At 38.5% G+C, this 19,540-nt stretch overlaps 1 protein-coding gene across 6 annotated transcripts in view; it reads left to right on the top strand.

Annotated features, from left to right (window-relative positions):
- Nucleotides 1-12,518, top strand: part of pde10a (phosphodiesterase 10A) — a 41,445-nt gene extending 28,927 nt beyond the window's left edge. For 3 of the 6 annotated variants that reach the window (XM_077729607.1, XM_077729606.1, XM_077729611.1), the window contains 20 exons: nucleotides 2,783-2,811; nucleotides 3,580-3,703; nucleotides 4,401-4,450; nucleotides 4,541-4,681; nucleotides 4,994-5,149; nucleotides 5,570-5,620; nucleotides 6,108-6,166; nucleotides 6,290-6,341; nucleotides 6,811-6,953; nucleotides 7,093-7,185; nucleotides 7,267-7,453; nucleotides 8,309-8,451; nucleotides 8,750-8,833; nucleotides 8,922-9,072; nucleotides 9,175-9,330; nucleotides 9,567-9,739; nucleotides 10,166-10,277; nucleotides 10,373-10,453; nucleotides 11,052-11,140; nucleotides 11,698-12,518. In XM_077729607.1, the coding sequence (XP_077585733.1) occupies nucleotides 2,783-2,811; nucleotides 3,580-3,703; nucleotides 4,401-4,450; nucleotides 4,541-4,681; nucleotides 4,994-5,149; nucleotides 5,570-5,620; nucleotides 6,108-6,166; nucleotides 6,290-6,341; nucleotides 6,811-6,953; nucleotides 7,093-7,185; nucleotides 7,267-7,453; nucleotides 8,309-8,451; nucleotides 8,750-8,833; nucleotides 8,922-9,072; nucleotides 9,175-9,330; nucleotides 9,567-9,739; nucleotides 10,166-10,277; nucleotides 10,373-10,453; nucleotides 11,052-11,140; nucleotides 11,698-11,797 (2,174 nt within the window). In that variant the 3' untranslated portion in view covers nucleotides 11,798-12,518. Of the gene's footprint in view, nucleotides 1-2,782; nucleotides 2,812-3,579; nucleotides 3,704-4,400; nucleotides 4,451-4,540; nucleotides 4,682-4,993; nucleotides 5,150-5,569; nucleotides 5,621-6,107; nucleotides 6,167-6,289; nucleotides 6,342-6,810; nucleotides 6,954-7,092; nucleotides 7,186-7,266; nucleotides 7,454-8,308; nucleotides 8,452-8,749; nucleotides 8,834-8,921; nucleotides 9,073-9,174; nucleotides 9,332-9,566; nucleotides 9,740-10,165; nucleotides 10,278-10,372; nucleotides 10,454-11,051; nucleotides 11,141-11,697 lie in introns of all 6 variants that reach the window. The other 3 variants (XM_077729609.1, XM_077729612.1, XM_077729610.1) reach the window with 2 other exon arrangements.
- Nucleotides 12,519-19,540: the final 7,022 nt, after the last annotated feature.

Below are 19,540 nucleotides of genomic sequence, written 5' to 3'. Positions count from 1 at the left end.
TTGTGTGGCTTGCCCCAATTCCACATGCCCCCCACTGGTGGGATAAGAGCTCCATCTCACCTGCAGGGCCTGCCACCAGGTAGTGGGGGCGGTTTGCGGGAGCACATGCCAGCACAACACTCAGCTTCAAGTGCTGAAACCATGTCTAAAAATCAACTACAAGACGATATATCATGTTAGATAGCCAAGACATGAATAAATGTAGTGTATATCATGTGATAGTTGATGATAACCCATTTGATGTGACAGCAGGGAGTTATGTTTGCTCATTTTTGTCAGCAAGAACTCCAACTCTGGATGTCATTGTTTTGCATTTACTACAACCGCAGGTCTGCCATTTTTAAAGTAGCGGAAGACAACTGCTCTAACTGGTATGTCCACCCTAAACGAGGTCAATGCAAGACCACCACTCGCCTGACATGTATTGAGCGCTGAGTCGTTGGCCACTCTGCATCCTGTGGGAGATTATGTAACTGTGGCAGCAGATCAATAAAGCGCCTGTCAACGATCCTAGATGTTAGAAGGAGCCAGTTGAGGGATTGGGCGTGGGTGAAAGTTCTCAATCCAAACTAGCGTCCATGCACCTTATTCCTGTTCCCATTAGTCTTGGTCACTGTGGTGGGAACATGCAGATACTAAGTCAATAGTCTAGAAATCAATCCTTCCTCACTCGCGTGATGGAACCAAACCGAACATGTGTTATATTTGACGATTGAATTTTTGGCTTTCTTGCTTTATTCCAATGCACCACAGTTTATTTAGACAGTTGACCATCTTGAGCATCTTGCATAGTTTCCCATCCGATGAACCCTAATATATACGGTACACAGTGAAAATGACTGCAATACGTCATACTGCGTCAAGACTGTTGGGATTCCTGTCATTCAATCAACATTGTGTCTCCCACCATTTTTATTTAAACCAAATCCCATACTCCAGTCTTCAGTAACAGATCACGTAATTCTACTGCTATTTGCTCATGTATTCGTGCTTTTGTAAAAGGAGGGTATGGATTGGTATATTTGGTTCAAGTTGGTCTCAGGCGTCAACAAGTCACATTACAAAAATAAAGTTGGCTTGTCCCATTTTTCTCAAAGGGGTTGCATTCTTTAAGTGCAGCTCCCTGCCGTCTGTTTGACGTCACACATGGCCAGGGGTTCACGCTAAAATAGCTCTCACGGCTAAGTTAGGAAACTAAGAGAGGCCTGTTTAAAACAGCAAACAATATGGTAGGCTGTAATTCTTTCTTCACATGCACAGAGGGTTATTTCAAAGCTCTCACCAGCTTCAGTCAGCAAGATTTCTTTTCTACAACGCACCCGAGGCTTTGCATGGTTGGATCACATGAAATGTTATCAAAGAGATCGGAGCAGTCTCTGCTCTTGTGTTCTGTTGACTCATGTGTACTGAAGACTGCTCAAATTGGGTGGGTAGAAATCCACTGTAACTGTTATCATTGGCGATCACCAGTTATTGTCGACGTCTACATCCAAAGTCAATTTCCACGTGTTTACTGTCTTCCGAATAGCTTCAAATCCCTCCAGGAATTTGCTCCAGAGGTCTCAGAATTTTGTATTTGTCGAGTCAAATGATTTCTCGCTAGATTTAACTTTCAATAGCATCGGAACCGAAACAAATGCCTCCACGAGTAAGTGTATAGGAAACATAAATCCACAGTTAATGTTCAATGTGTAGTCCTCATCTTAATTTTTTCATTTGAGTAAAATCTTGTAAGCATTCCTGAGAATTCACCAACTTTTCAATGGCCATTTCCTACTGAGCATCTTGCATTTGTATTACTGCTGAGACCACTTGTATTATTGCTGAGACCACTTATCATCACAACAGTCACCAAGGGTGCTGGAGCCTATCCCAGCTAAGTCCAACAGGAAGGTCCAGACCAGAAATTGAACCCGCGATCGCAGAACTGTGGAGTTGATGCACTAACCACTTGTCCATCGGGCCCCCTAGGCATAAGCAGTAGACTCGAATTTGACAATAGTGTTTTCTAAATGACTAAAACTGTCTTGGTTTAAGAAACTCCACGAGGATGACCAGTGGTCCTAGAATGCAAATATCTGATTAGACAAGAGCATGATTATTGTCTCGCCTTCACCTTGTATTTGAATATGTTCTTCATTTGATAGTCGCCAGATCTAAATGTGTGGAGGGTTAATGAGAGGGTGGTCACATGTGAGTCATTTGCTCCAAAAATACGGTCAACCAGTGTCTGGCTTGCGTAACGGAGCAGTCACCGACTAGAAATACAAGATGTTTTTGTTAAGCGCCACGTGACTGTGACATTATTAAAGCTAGGTCATTAATAAACACCATCGCATTACTCTTATCAATAACATCTATTATTCTCACAGTGTTGTCTCAGTTCTTTTCAGTAGTCACATAATCTTGTTAAACATCATAACCTGACAATGAGTTACGAAAGACACCTTTTTTTTAAACAGAATAATATAGTTTCTGTATTACAGTACAAATAGTAAACATTGTTCATTTTTCCATTTAGATTGTTTTTGTCTTTAATAGTTAATTAGATTAGATTAAACATTTCGTTGAATGATTACATGACCCATGTATCAATAAAAGTTGTATTGCCATATTGGGAGATAATGGTTTTCATTAAAAACTTGTCCAGCAAATAATATTGTATTGGAAGTTCTCCAAAGAATCTCACCCTTAATACCAAGTAGTCCTATACAACATGCTACTATGGCTTCTTGTTCTTGGTAATCATCTTCTCTAATATCAGTTTGTTTTCTCTTTACAGATGACACTTCATCTAAAGAAGTCAGCAGGGTACGTTTTGTCTTGAACACAGTGCCGTGTTGACCTTTCCATGAGATTTGTTCCAAATGTTTTGTCTAAAAGGGTTAGGTTACTACTTTTCAAGCCTTTGAGCCGCATGTTAGTACACATGTCACTGTCACCTGTATGAGAAAATCCTTAAACACTTGAGTGAGATGGAGTATGTCTTAACTGGGCCATTGGATAAAATTCACGAGTGAAGCTAGCCACACCCCGCTCACACTATGCCTACAGGAGTCAGTATCTCTGTCCCCATCGTGGGGACAAAGAAAAAAAACAGGGTCACTTAACCTTTTTGGTGCGTCATCCATACGTCTGTACAAACAGGATGTGGGAGGGTCAGATGTATCCCTCGAGGGAGGCTTTTTAGCGCGCCGCTCTCCTCGCCTCGCCTCGCCGCACCCCCTTCTTCACCCTCCCTATAGGGGCAGACATGACAGGTCTTTGGCCCCGTACGAGGCGGGGGGTCTGCCTGTTACGTCAGCACACTTTTAGATGAATGTGAACATCAAAGCTAGTCAGCGCTTTAATCAGAGCTGTGGGGCTACGGCCACTTTCTCTCGGGTCGCCGGGTACGGTCGGTGATTCCTCGGCTAAGATGCGGGGGAACATTGTGATGAAAGGGTTGTGATTGGTCGGAAGATCTTCCTACTTCATTCACCCCCAAAATATCAGAGTATATATATTTAGTTAGTATATCTAGCTTTTTCCCCTTAGGTTTACCGTATGGAGAACAATATCTGTGTGTCTTGTGTCCAGCAGTACCAGGACACCAACATGCAGGGTGTGGTGTATGAACTCAATAGCTACATAGAGCAGCGCCTGGACACTGGAGGAGACAACAAGCTGCTGATCTATGAACTCTGCAACATCGTTAAAACAGGTACAGAGGTACAGGACTGCATTGCGGTCGTTTATCTTTGTGCATTAAAAACCTTTACTATTGGTGTCGGTTGGTCTAAGTCCCGAGACCTACATTAATTTATCCGTTCCAATGTTGGCAGTCTTGTTTTCAACTCAAGCTTTATGACGTGTTAAGTATGATAATTAGGGCTAGGCAAAGTTTTCATTTTTAATCGCAATTATTAACCTGAAATAATGGCCATTGATCACCATCGGCATTGTTATTCTGAAATTCTAAGTTGGTATAGCAGATTTTTTTATTTTAAATGTACTGGCATAGCATTTGTTGGGCAAACACTTTTTACCTGAATTATGATTAATTTTTTTTTTATCCTTTTCACAGCACTCATTTTAGCCTTTTGGTTCAATTGATGGCGCTGGATGTCCATTCCATTGTACTCAAACATTGGACATCTATCGCCATGCAATGAGTTAAAAACTGGTAGAAAAAAACTTTAAAGTGCACTGTGCATTTGAATATCATTAAGTTTTTATTAACCTTTATAAAACAAAAAGGCCAAAGACTTTTCCTTTGTTGCCTTTGAAGCTGAGGTGCAATTCAAATAATTGTGTTAATTCAGTTAAGCCAGAGTGAACTTCTCCAAGCTTTTATTATTATTGTTATCATTCATTTAGACTTTTCTAAACTGATCATTTGAATTTGCTTGTTCTTGCAGCAACAAAAGCTGATGGATTTGCACTTTACTTTTTGGGAGAATGCAACAATGTAAGCACTAAAGCACAATTGTGAAACAAGAATAGTTTTACATTTGCGATTATTCACTCACTTTCTATTCTTTGCTGTACTTCCACCCAGAGTTTATGTTTGTTCACCCCAACGAGGACCAAGGATGGCCGCCCAAGCCTCCTCCCCTCTGGCCCCATTGCATTTGGGACAACCATTGCAGCTCACGTTGCCAAGACTCGCAAAACACTTTTAGTAGAGGACATCATAGGGGTAAGCTTTCTATTTGCAAATTCATCTTAAATAAATAATTGTAGGAACCGCTCAATTGTTCTATTCTATTCGCTCTATTATTGTATTGTTAGAGCGGGCCCTTTTTTCCCGCAGCTTGTGCGTCATTGCGTCAACAAGCATGGCCGCAAATCTAGCATGTGATCAAAAGTGCTTGCAAATGTTTTTGTCAGAATTTTCAAGTGGATGAAGTTCGAGAGTTAAAAAGTTTGATATTGTTTCACTCACTGGACCGACCACACAGTGAGTCTGGGATTCTTTGCGGAATTCTCTTCATTGTCTTGTGTGATTCAGGACGAACGCTTCCCAGATGGCACAGGGCATGACTCAGGGATCCGTGTTCATTCTGTCTTGTGCCTCCCCATCCTCACTGCCATCGGAGATCTTCTCGCTATCCTGGAGCTGCATCGGCACTGGGGAAAAGAGCCCTTCAACCTCAGCCACCAGGAGGTAAATTCGGGTAAATTTGAGTAAATTCTGCCAAGAAAAAAAACATCATATTAAAAATAAGATGCTTGGTAAATATTTGAAACAACATAGTATACCCAATTTCTATTATAAATGAGTTACCTATTCCCCAAAAGCTTTAAAAAATATTTTGACAAAAACTTAATTTAATTAAAATGTAAAAAGTAAATGCTCACTGATTACAGCCTCAAAGCAGATATTTAAACTGGAAAGACTAGCTGTATTTTTGTGTCTTTGACAACAGTAGGCATCAATAGCAGCCAGTGAGTAAAATCAGTCCCCTGTAAGGGTTACAAAAAACAATAATAATAATAATAATCACTGTATGAAAAATTAAATGACTGTTTTCAAAAGATCTGTTACATTTTTCTTTCCACAACACAAAATTTGACTTCATTTCAGGTTGCAACGGCCAACTTGGCGTGGGCATCAGTCGCCATTCATCAAGTCCAGGTGAGCAAACGTCCATAGAGACTTAAGCACACTGTTGCAAATTCTGTATATACTACCATGTAATCAACTCAATAATACGTGTTTGGGTATAAGCGGAATGCTGAATTTCAAAATGCTTATTATGATGTTAGTGGCATTGTTTGTTCTGGTTGGACACCCTATTTTTAATGGCAAAATCCACTGTGTACTGGTACGGCGTCGCCAGCGAGCCCCGTCCAATCATCTAAGCCGTAGATTCAACAAACAGGTCTCGGAGGACGTCATTACGCCCCGGCGCTGTTTTTATGTGAACCCATGGCATAACACCTCAGAGAAGCAGCGTCCCTCTGCAGGACTGGCCACGGCGGGCGCTCTGCACTCCAGGGCTGGCTGCTTGCTGCAAAACACTGACACTAGACAGACATGTTGGCGTGTTTAGAGTACAAGCAGAATGCTGCACGCGTGCTGCTACCAGTTCACGTATGACCTGACCTACTTCTTCTTTTAGGTGTGCCGAGGCCTCGCAAAACAGACTGAGCTCAATGACTTCCTACTAGATGTGTCAAAGTAAAAGTCACTCTGTTTTTAGCCACACCACTGCATTCTCACTGGAAAATTCATGTTTACTTTTACGTCTTGAATGTTTTGGGAAATGTGTCAGTAAGTCTTTTTTTGTTTTTTCTTTCACAGGACGTACTTTGATAATATCGTGGCAATAGATTCTCTACTTGAACACATTATGGTGAGTTGGTTTCTGTTTGATGTAAGTAGTAGTCTGGTTATGTTTTGGATTTATCACTGATAGGGTCAGTTTCTATGTGGTAGCATTTTTTTCAGTTATAAAGATTTTTTCATCTACTGTGCTACCTTGAGATACGAGCTTAATGTGTTCCAGCTGCAGCTAAAAGCAACATTTTGAGGGTTGTTGGCGTTTGCCTTCCCAACAAAATATTCCCAAAATGATGCACACAAATGTCCTCACAATAGGATAATGCACGACCACATCTCAACAAGAATTAGGATGCTCCTCTCATATTAGCATACAAGCTCCACCATTCGCACTGACTAACAGGGAAAAAAAAAACATTGCTCGTATGTCGGGGCACTCGTATGTCAAGGTATTACTGTACAATGGTTGAATTCTAAGTTGTGCCGGTTTTGGTTTTCAGAAAGATTTCGGGACTGATTGTCTACTTTGTCTCTCTTGGCAGATATATGCAAAAAACCTGGTGAATGCCGACAGGTGTGCACTTTTCCAGGTGGATCAAAACAACAAAGAACTGTATTCTGACCTGTTTGATATTGGTGAGGAGAAAGAAGGCAAGCCAGTCTTTAGGAAAACCAAAGAAATTAGGTAACAGTACAGAACACCAAGTTAAACTTTTCAATCACATCTTGATTTGCCAATAGTTTTGTATTTGTCTATTTTTTAAATTTGAATATTGAACTAGCGTGTTAAGTGACTGTTCCCCTTTTTCATGTGACCAATTCAGGTTTTCTATAGAGAAAGGAATTGCTGGACAAGTGGCTCGGACAGGAGAAGTCTTAAACATCCCAGATGCCTATGCAGACCCGCGGTTTAACCGGTATACACCAAACATAATTGGCTGCGCTTAGTTTGAATGAACTCAAGCCTGGCGTAGTGATGGTTTGATCTTCTTTGACAGAGAGGTGGACCTCAAAACCGGTTACACCACACGGAATATCCTGTGCATGCCCATCGTGAGCAGGGGGACTGTTATTGGAGTGGTGCAGATGGTGAATAAGTTAAGCGGTAGTGCCTTCACTAAAACAGACGAGAACAACTTCAAGATGTTTGCAGTCTTTTGTGCCCTGGCCTTACACTGTGCAAATGTGAGTTGTTCAATCAATATGCAGCTCAATAATAACAGCAATGTTGCCTATTTGTAAATGATTCTTTCATAGCAATGATCTATAATGAGGATAGATGACTCTAATATGAACACGTTCATTAGTTGGATTATTGCTCTAAATCAACATGCTCATTGATCTGGATTACTTCATTTACAAAGGTGTTGTTATACCTGTGTCGCCCACGTCAAGAAATACTACACTTTGGCACAATTGTGCCTACAAAACAGCACATTATTATGTTAAATATTTAGTTTTATCAGGATATATGATTAGAGATTTATTGTACTGTGATTAACTAAATGGTCCATCAATGTTTGCCATGGTGACATGTCAACCAAAGGCTTAAAAGGAGCCTTGAATTTTGGACTACTTTAGTACATTTGCACTCACAGCATAGAGTTAAGGAGTCGGATTGAATTTCCAAATGCGTCCAAATGAGCTGACTAAACCCGTTTACACAGGCGGAAACACACACTCACCTCATGTCTCCAGCAGCTTCCTTATTTTGCAACGACACATTACATTGGTTGATTTTAACAAACACCTACTCAAATACAAAATTTTTGACCACTTTTTGGTCACAATTATTGTCTAAAAAAATATACTTTAAACCACTGACATTAGTTTGACATCACAGGTTTCAATTTGAATGTGGGTAGGCCAAAATACCGTATAACAAAAAGAAGCTGAAACTCACTGCTTAGTTTATTTTGGGGAGATTTTTTTATGTCTATAAGCAGATCTTTAGTTAGAATTTTTGGAGAAGGTAGTGTCATTTTGTTAATCTTTGTGTACTATATGGTGTTGCTTGAACCTTTCCACTTTTGTGTTTAGATGTACCATCGAATTCGCCACTCTGAATGCATTTACAGAGTGACAATGGAAAAATTGTCATACCACAGCATCTGCACCTCAGAAGAATGGAAAACACTCACTCAGCTCAACCTTCCCACTCCCATTTATAAAGAGATTGAAATGTGAGTGACCATCTTGTAATGCTTTGTGGACTTCATCCCTTGAGACCTACAATGGTCTTATACAGGGTACACATTAGTGATATCCCAGTCCAATATTCAGTACTATAGGATATTTTTGGAGTATTGTTCCATCCGATCCAGTGTTCTGTTTTCAGAACCATCATGATTTTTGTATAGCTGTAAATCCAACCACGGGGGAAACATTTATCCTCTATTGTACCATGACCATGGCTACTAAATGTTAGCACCCATATTTTCAATCCGTTTCAATCCAAATCCGCTCCTTTTCCTCCTTCAGGTTTCACTTTGACATCAGCCCATTTGAAGAGATCTGGCCTGCCGTTTTCATCTATATGGTTCACAGCTCCTGTGGAAAGAGCAGGTGAGATGCAGCACAATTTTTATAGGGTGTAAGTATCCCATTCAAAACATGATTTCACATTGGTCCATCTCTTCTTGGCTTGGTTTAGCTTTGAGCTGGAAAAGCTGTGTCGATTCACCATGTCCGTACGCAAAAACTACCGGCGTGTGCCCTACCACAACTGGAAGCATGCTGTGACGGTAGCCCACTGTATGTTCGCCATCCTACAAAAGACCCCGGAGACCTTCACAGAATTAGAGGTTCACTTCTCATTGGGTCACATTTTGTTACCACTAATGATTGAAATAACATGATATGAGGCAAAGGTTGCGCGGCTGCAAAAATGATGTTTCATTTTACAGAAGAAGGGTCTCTTGATAGCCTGCCTGTGTCACGATCTGGACCATCGAGGGTACAGCAACACCTACCTGCAGAAGTTTGACCACCCGCTGGCTGCTCTCTATTCCACCTCAACAATGGAGCAGCACCACTTTTCTCAGACTGTCTCCATTTTGCAGGTAGAGCTCCATTATGCAACACCTTCTACGGTCAGATTGTGTCAAATTTGAGTGATACGGATCAGGCCAATAGACTTTAGTGTAACAAACATTGATTAGTATGACAGGTGACTACAAAATAATGTACCTTAACTGTGTTTTTCGGATCTGTTATGCTTTGCAATTTTGTCCTTTTCTCTTCAGTCTGGCTTATAGTAGAGCTTTTGCTTTTTTATTGATCTCTTTGTTTCTCATAGCTGGAAGGGCACAATATTTTCTCCAACCTGAATTCCACCGAGTACGAACAGGTGTTAGAGATCATCCGGAAGGCCATCATTGCCACGGATCTGGCCCTTTACTTCAATAACCACCAGCAGCTATCAGAACTTCTCAACACAGGTGTACTAGACTTCAACAACCACTCACACAGGTAACGCTACAGTCAAGTCACCCAAGCCTTTTGTATTGCAATATCCAGATTGACTTAAATTCAAATGCTTTTCTTATCTTATATAAGGGAATTGGGGAATTTTTTTGGTCTTTTCACTCGTTATTGTAGTCTGGTAACTTGAAAATTCTGGCGACCCATCTAAGAGTAGAGTAGACAATGGATTTTTTTTTAGATCATACATAGGCAATTTAACACTACTTATTCGTGTTGACCTTAATGATAATCTTTGGTTAATGCCTGAATATATTTTTTTTAAATCCAAATTACTATTTCAGTAAAGTTCTTATGAAGTAAAAGCTTTAATCTTCAGTTTATTACAGTTGAGTTGGGTAGAGTTCTACACACAGAAAAACAAGTGAGCAGTGCGTCAACACTAAAGGCGATAACAGTTTTACTCACCGCCAGGGACCGTGTGATTGGCCTGATGATGACAGCATGTGACCTCTGTTCTGTAACCAAGCAGTGGCCGATCACACGACTTATAGCCAACGACATTTATGCTGAGTTCTGGGGCGAGGTATGCATTATTGTACTAAACCAGTTTACGATACTTTTTATTAAATCTGTGTAATATCGATTGAAGTCATCTCCACGTTTGCTTTTTTTTTTAAGGGAGATGAAATGAAGAAGATCGGGATACAGCCCATCTCAATGATGGACCGGGACAAGAAGGATGAAGTTCCTCAAGGCCAAGTAAGAGCCTCGTGTTGATTTTCATCAGAGAAGTACAGTTTAAATCAGTAATTAACCTAATTCACCCCTAATACAACTTTTGTTTACAACTTCTATTCACTTGTATTCTGTCCTCAATTTAAGAAAATAAATTAAAATAATTCATTGTCACAGCGTTAATTGTTTATATAATATTGGTAAAAAAACTGTCCCTGTACAGGGTTTTATGTATTGCTAAATACTGTAAATTGTGTGATTAACTATTTTGTGTACCAATGCAGTTTTTGTAACCATTCCAATTTGATTGGAAACGGCATTGAATACTTAGTCATTTGTCCCTATTAATCTAGCGCTGTCCATGGTGCCGAAAAATGAGCATGGGCAGCCAATTGTCCCAGTTTATATGACTTGGATGGCCATTGGAATCAGTGATATGTAATGAGTTGAATACTATGAGTAAAATAATCAACAAGTATTACTTACTAATCAATTTAATGAATTTAGTTTATATTATTGTTGTTTTCATTCTTTCTTAACATGATTAGATTATAAAAATGTATTTTTTTAAAGAGTTTTTTTAATGAAGAGTTCTGGGTTTGTAATCATTCTGCATTTCTAGGTGGGATTCTACAATGCTGTAGCAGTTCCATGTTATACGACACTAGCAGATCTTTTTCCTCCATCCATTCCACTTCTCAGAGCGTGCAAGTAAGAGTTTTTATATTTTATCTCACAGCCTACGATGATTTTTTTTAACTTTTATTAGTTACAAAAAAATTGTTGCTGGCTTTAAGACTAGAAAATGTTATTTTTGGAGCAATTACAATAATTTCTCTGAATTCTGTTGATTTGGGAGCATCTTGGGGTCACTTTCTTTTGAATCAAGAGCATTTCGGAGTCACTTCAAATTGATTTTGAGCCTTTTGAGCTGACTTGCCATCGATTTTGGACCTTTCAGAATCATTTCCTATCGATTTTGCGCTTTTCAGGGTCGCTTCCTTTACATTTTGGGTCACTTTGTGTTGATATGGGAGCATTTTCAGTTGATTTGGGGGTTTGATTGAGTTGCTGTGTTTTTGAAGCTAAACTGCAGTAAAATATATTGGTGTTATATGGTTAGCATGCAGGGTAGTATTCAGCTTCCGCTTTGAAATTGTACAGTACAACCTTGTGTTTTCTGGACACACTTTGAATTTTATACTCGTGATAAAACCAAAATTCCCTTGAAAGCAGGCCTTTAAAAAGAAGCATTACATGTGTTGCAGAGAGAACTTGAACCAGTGGGAGAAGATAGCCCACGGCGAGGTGGAGGACGTCGTTCCGAGCCGCCCTCCTGAGTCAGGTCCTGTTAAGGTGGACAACTGAAAACCAAAGGCTTGTTTGAGTGACCGTCGTTACGCATTCAATCTGACCCCTGCCACAATTATGAAGCTTTTATTTAGAGGGGAAAGCAGGAAGAGCTTGATCATCAAAAAGTCGCCTTGACTTAAATAAAAGAAGAAAAAAAAAAAAAAAAAAAACACAAGTTACCTCAAGGGTGACGGGCGGCCGTTCCCAGAGACTGACAGCTAACGGGGAGGGACAAAAAAATAAATAATTACAAAAAAGAAGAAGAAAAAACATCACCCCTACATCCACTCTGTTTGGGAATTTATTTGTTTTAATGGATTTGTGCCATTTTTGGGGGTTTATTTGGCTTTGTTTATGTTATTTGTTATGGTGTTTTTATTATTGTCGTTCTTACTATTATTATTAATTATTATTATTATTATTATTTGAGTTGATTCTTTGTCGATTTACATTTGAGAGGCCTTACACTGAACATTTCACAGTAAGGTGATGTGAAAACCTTGGTGTGTGGGTTCATATCCTTTTAAAAATGGTACTGTTTGCCTTCTGCGCTAAATGAGTCGCTACTACTTCAGCTAGGTATTCACAGGCAAAAGGAATGTGCAGTACATTGAACACGCATGGTTTAATAACGCCACCTTAGAGAGGAGGGGGGACATCCGAATGTTTTTCTTTCTTACTTTTGAGCAAAAATCCTTTGCAGTACTTGAATAAAGACACAAGCTGTTTCAACACAGAGACGACAGAAATCCCGCACCATATATTTTATAACAAACAAGGATGAACTGCGACCACAAGCAGACAAGGATTACTGATCGTCAACACTGTCACAAGAGAGTCACGATGTGTGGCTCTGAAGTTGACCCCTTCGACCCTCCCACCCCTCTCGCCCCCCCACCCATCACAACACTGCCCCCCAGGCCATCACTAACACTTGGAACCTGCTGCAAGCAGTCACATGTGTTTAAGACAGCTTTTATATGGGATTTCCAAACATAGAACGCAACTGGTGAAAAAAGAAAAAAGAAAAAAAAAAAAAAGAAAGACTTGAGCACTGCTCTGTCGTCAGTGTCAAATCTGATAAGCTGCATGTAACTCTGGGATTGTGCCGAAAGATTGTCGCTTGAGTTTTTTTGCAGGTGTGTTTCGCTCAAACACCGACCGCCCGTTCTCCTGCAAACCATTTTCCGAGATCTTCCTGAATACTTTTTTTTTTTTTTTGCCGTCTGTCCTTAGCCGTCATTCCAGTGGACTTAGTCCCTCGAATTATGTGATTCCCTAAACAAAAAAGTGGCCCCAACAGTGTGAATGTACATTTTGAAAGTGGATGGATCAAAAAGTCTACACACCCGTCTTCCAAATGCCAGGATTCAGATCAATCTTTTCAGAACTTTGCACTATTACTGATTTAAAACCTTTTCAAAGAAATTGGAAGTCTTTTCCGAAGGGTAATTCAAACACTTGCATAAGTGCGCACTCGTAGTTCACTGAAACTGAAAATTGACCATTCAAAATCAAACACACTTTCATATTTTTTTTCCTACACCAAGCAAAAGGATTCAATCTTGTCAAAAGATATTCAAACATAAGTTATAATGACTCACACAGATCCATAACTATTGAAATTGTGCAATTTTTTTGTAGTGGTTGGCCTCTGCATAGATGAAACCGATGACGTGCTAAAAGGCAGGGATCATCATTGCACGAGGAATATTAAAGAGGTACTTCAGGATCATAGACAACTACTTTGTTTTATTGTTTTAAATTATAAATTGTTCATAATTCTTCCTCAATTCATTTTTTTCCCTTGACAATCTCTTGAAATTTTGTTCAAAAAGTCTGACATCTTAATTACATGTGGAATTATTTTTTCCACATCACTTGGGAAATTAAATTTTAAATCAATGTTTAACTTTTAGAAATATTAGGAGGGAGTGGTAAATGAAATGTAGTTTATACTATTACGTTTAGGCACAATGGGGTGCACACTTTGGCAAGCATTATTCATTTTTTATATTTTGTTTTTCCCCCACTTTCCCCCCCAAAAAATCTTATAATTACATTTTAAGCGTTATAGGTCACAAAACCCTTTGAAATGTTTTTTTTGTGTTATTTTTCTTCTATCACAACTGGCACAGGAGGGGTGTGAATTCTTTTGATTTCCACTGATTGTTCTTTTGATCCTGAATGTCGCATGTGAATTGATGTGTTCTGTCTTACTCTTTGAAATTGCTTCCAGTAAGTTCCAAACAAGAGCAACAATTAGCATGCACTTAAACTGAAGTTGAATTTGCATAGAAAGTACAGTAATAGGTGTGTACTGTGTACAATCTAGAATCGATAATTGCTCTAATGGTGCTAAACTGAATGGCAGTCATGCACTTTCTGAGTGTGTTTGTGTGTATGACGTGCGTGTATGAGTGTGTGTGTGGAGTGTGTGTGTGTATGTGCCGCGTGTGGGGGTGTGTCTACAAGAGTGTGTGCGAGCATATTAACTTTCACCCCACTTGGTTGCGAACACGGTGAAGTCCACAACACTGCACTGTTCCTTCTACTTTTCAGCACCTGTTATATCATTATCTGCACTATGTTAAGCATATCTTTATCAATATTCTTGGTGATGATTATCAATATTATGGCTATTATACCTATTATTTTCTTAATTAGAATTCAATTTAAATTAACTTATATTTTTTATACAAAGAAAAATAATGTTGGCCTCTTTTGTTTGAAACAAACAAAATGATCTATACAAGTTTCTGTTACCCAGAATAATTGAGGAATGTTTCAAATGTAAACGTAAGAGCAGTAGCCAAAATGACTTTTATTAAATACCTGAAAAGTACAGAATTGTGGTGGGTCTTTTTTGTTATTATTTCTCATCTCTTTTTCTGAACCGTATGATATGTAACTGATCATGTGAGATCTTGAATGCAACACAAAAAGGGCCATTTGATATATTTCATGTATCATTTTCAAATTCACAATTTTCAAAATGTGGTATTTGTATAGATATATAATACATATATTTTTTTGTATTTTTTTTTTCAGGGATGCTGGTTAACCACAGAACGGTTTGGAAAGAATTTTCGAACAAATATTCTCATGGGAGTAACATTCAGATGGAAAAGCAAGTGAGGTTTCCCAAGATTGTTTATGGTTTCCTGGAAATTATCAAACCTATCATCATTTAATCAACTAAAGATCATGTAATGTAGAAGACCATAAATGTATGGAAACTGTTGATAATACACTTTAGTTTGGCAACTAAATTTTAAATTAAATGTACAAAGTAGAGGGAATACAACTAACTCTTCAACTGTCATTGACGATAATAGGCACCTAAATTTAAATGAGTGTCACCACTAGATGTCCAACCAATTTGAAATGGGGGGCCTGGCAGCATTTAAACGTCTATAGTTGTCAATAGTAGCCAACGAGTTGAGTTGCTTCTTTTCTTTAAATCTAAGTGATTTTATGACTGCAGTTCAGTTGTAGTTTAATCTGAAGTAAATTATATTTGCAATTAACATTTCAAACATCTTCAGATACAATTTTATGTACTTTGTGTAATCTATTTGTAATCAGTATTTTAGTGTTGTTTTTTTTGCCAATTTATTGAAATTTAAAACATTTGGGCTGTAGTCGTTCATTGTTAGTCTTTCTGGATGTTATCACTTCACCACATTGGAGTTTTAGCCTATCACACCAAATTTAACATGGCCTGTAAACTTGAAAACATTCAAATTTTTTTCCTAATGCAAGTTAAGATGTATTTCATCGCAAGGATCAGAAGATAGAGTAGGATATGTTCAACAGAGACCGCCTCGTGACGTCTGATGATGTATGTGAAGGCTCATCTGTATTTGGATGAATCCTGAGGGAAATTAAACTTGTTCCATTTCCTCTGTACCTAATGGCTGTTTTTTTCTTTTCTTTTTAGGGATCATGTGACGTGTCAAAGAGGACGGCGAGTCCCTGGCGTCTCGGCGTCAGACGTCAGGTTCATCAGTTGGCTAACCATTTTATGTAGAATGGACAAAGTTAACTTTTGTGTGTTAAAGTTAAATCAGACATAGGCATTATCGTCATCAGTATTGTCATGTGTATATATGTACATAAATACATACATACATATAGATATATATACACATACACACACACACACACATTAAAATAAAGACTTAGTCATTTTTTTCAGAAAAACATTTTTAGGGGTTAACTCACCTGACTGCAATGTGGGAGATTGTGGTTTGATTCCTAGTTGTTTCTAGATACTTGTATACAAGACCTTCAAATGATGCCAAAGGAAAGTGTAGCTTGGTGGCGCAGAGGTTAGCTCACTGGACTCTCGTCGGTGAGATCTTGGTTCAAATCCCGGTTAGGACACTTTTTCACTTGGTTGTTTCTGCATACTTCTTGGCAAGACACTCAAATGATGGCAAAGGAAAGTGTAGTCACTTGGTTGGTGCAGAGGTTAGTTCACAGGACTCCCGTCTGGGAGACCTGGGTTCGATTCCCGCTGTCGGCACACATTTTCACTTAGTTGTTTCTGTGTACTTCTTGGAAAGACACTGAAATGATTACTAAGGAAATTGTAGTCACTTGGTTGGTGCAGAGGTTAGAACACTGGACTCCCGTCTGGGAGACCTAGGTTCGATTCCCGCTGTCGTCCTTTGGCTGATCAGGACACAATGTGGTCTGGAAAATGGAACAAGAAGAAAAAAAAAAGGAAAAAACTTTTTAATTTATATTAAACACTTAGTCATACTTTTCAGCAAAAGGTTATATTCCGAACTGCCTTCGGCAGTTCGGAAGACACTTGAAGGACCTGTCTGTGCGAAAGGCGTTCTCGGGTCGGCCTTCGGCCGACCCTCGACCGCTTGCTTGGTCAGTGAACCGCCGACACCGGGAAGCGAACTCACGTTCTCTCCGTGCAAAGGCGAGTGTGCAACCCACTACACCAACTCGTGCCCCACTTATACATAGGTGTTGAAACGTTTTATCCAAGGAAATGGGGTGAAACACTTAGTCATTTTTTGGACAAAATGCTTCATCCACTACTGAAGACTTATACACTTAAACACTTAGACATTAATACTTATTCTTTTAACTGAATAATATTTGGAAAATCTTTGCCTGCACTGGGATTTGAACCCAGGACCTCAGGGGTGGTAGACTGATGACTTAACCACTGGGCCACCACCCAGTGAAAGAAAGTGGTAGTACTTATACTTTTACCTCTTTCATTTACCTGAAACACTTAGTAATTTTTTTGACTAAATTTTTCATCCACCACTGAATACTTATTCAGTTAGACACTTAGACATTAATACTTATTCTTTAAACTGAATAATATTTGGAAAATCTTTGCCTGCACTGGGATTCGAACCCAAGACCACAGAGATGGAAGACTGATGACTTAACCACTGGGCCACCATCCGGTGAGAGAAAGTGGTAGTACTTATACTTTTACCTCTTTCATTTACCTGAAACACTTAGTCATTTTTTTGACTAAATGTTTCATCCACCACTGAATACTTATACACTTAAACATTTAGGCATTAATACTTATTCTTTTAATTGAATAATATTTGGAAAATCTTTGCCTGCACTGGGATTTGAACCCAGGTCCACAGATATGGGAGACTGATGACTTATCCACTGGGCCACAACCCAGTGAGATAAAGTGGTAGTACTTGTACTTTCATCTCATTCATTTCCCTGAATAATATTGGGAAAATCTTTGCAAGCATTAGGATTTGGACCCACCACTCTATTAGATTAACCAATAATATTTTCATCTAGGGAAAGGGGTGAATGACTTAGTCTTTATTTTAATGGCAAAATGGTTCATCATCATCCTTCACACAACACTCGGGTGAACAAACATCTACACTATGAAGTAGCCACACTTTGTGTCTTTATTGGAAACTATTGACTACACATGGTTGTTTCTATTTAAGGGAATATTTATTCCCAATGAGATAGTATTTGGACAACTATAGAACATTGAGAGACAGCATTTGACTTTTTGTAAGGAAAAAATTTAACGTTTCTACTCCTTTGGGTTGGGTCCATTTTAACATGAAGATAAATGAACAAATATAGATATTTTAGGCTTATGGAAAAAATATCTTGAGACACTACACTACTCTGTACTACATGTAAAAAAAATAATTTGAAGGTTATCCTTCGGGGCTCTAGCACATGCTAAACTCAAATCATATGTCTGCACTATAAACAGATGATCCCTCTGTCACTGCAACAATTTTAATGGACTTCAGTGTAAAAAATGTTCAACATGTTCTTATGACTTATTTTTGAAAGGTTTTGAACAATTTTGTAAATCTGAAATAAAAAAATGTCTGGGAGGAATGCACAGACTTTTATAAAAATTAACTGGAGTCGCATTAAACTTGTATGTTGTTGATTGGAAACAACATTGTGTATATGTAATGTATGGTGTTTTTGTCTTCAATTCAAAGTTCACAAAATCCCCCAAGTGAAATGTTTCTTGCAAAGAATGTATTCATTCAGTATAAAAGTAGAGAAAAAAAAACAACCTATTTAGGCTGGGTGTAGTCAAGGAAAAGTTTTTTGTTTTGGTTGTATGTAAAGTGTGATGAGTATGTAAGTATGTTATGTTTGTTGTATTGGTTTTGGCAAAGAAATGAAGCAAAATATTTCTGTGTTATAAATATTAGGATTGGATAATGACACAGATTGCCTGGAACGACAGGAATATCTGAAATCTGCAATCACAGCAAAGGAGTTTGACCCTTTAGTCTTCATGTCATCACTTTCATTTGATAAGAAAAGTAAATGTCACCATATTCAAATCTGCAAATATGTGAAAATAATATCAATGCAGTGCTGCAATTAAGAACGTGTTCAAGGTGGTAAGAACTTTTTTTAAAAATGTTTTTATTTATTTATGCCTCTATAAGAGAGTTTTTCTGTGTGCTTGTTTCTTATTAGGACATTATGGACAAACTAACCTGGGAACTGTATAGTAGTAATGAATAATTTGAGTAACAATAATAGCAGAAGCTTGGAGTTTTTATGTAAACATGCTAAACATTAAAGCTGAAGTTTAGAACATTTCCTTGGTGTTTTTTTTGTTTTTGCAGTCAAAGAAAATATATTTTAAAGACATTTTAGCAGAGTTTGCATATTATACAGAAGCTATTCAATGTTTTTTTACAAAAACTTTAGGATAATAATTAATAATAATATACAGGTAACTGTATTTGAATTCAACATTTGCTGAACATGAACTAAAACATGTGAAAAAAGGCAACATAGCCCCCAAAAATGAACATGAACAAAAGGTCTAAACTTTTCTCTTTTCACACTAGAGGGCAGCAGTGAATTGAAGGAAAATCATTTTCAGTCATATGTTTATATTTTGGTAAAATGCATTAAGTTAGTGACCCATCTTCATCTGTATGTCACCTTTTGCAATAACCATTAATTTTTTGATGACAATAAATGACAAAATTGTTTTTCGACTGTCCAGTGGGGCAAGTGGATAGCGTGTCAGCCTCACAACTCTGGGGCCCTGGGCTTAAATCCAGTTCACGTCCACCTGTGTGGAGTCTGCATGTTCTCCCTAGGCCTGCGTGGGTTTCCTCCGGGTAATCCGGTTTCATCCCACATTCCAAAAACATGCATGGTAAACTGAAACTCTAAAATGGCCCTAGGTATTAGTGTGAGCATGAATGGTTGTTTGTCTCCTTGTGCCCTGTGATTGGC

This window comes from Stigmatopora nigra, chromosome 12 (genome assembly GCF_051989575.1).
Source record: "Stigmatopora nigra isolate UIUO_SnigA chromosome 12, RoL_Snig_1.1, whole genome shotgun sequence".
Classification (NCBI taxonomy): domain Eukaryota; kingdom Metazoa; phylum Chordata; class Actinopteri; order Syngnathiformes; family Syngnathidae; genus Stigmatopora; species Stigmatopora nigra.
This window is presented reverse-complemented; position numbering and strand designations above follow the sequence as displayed.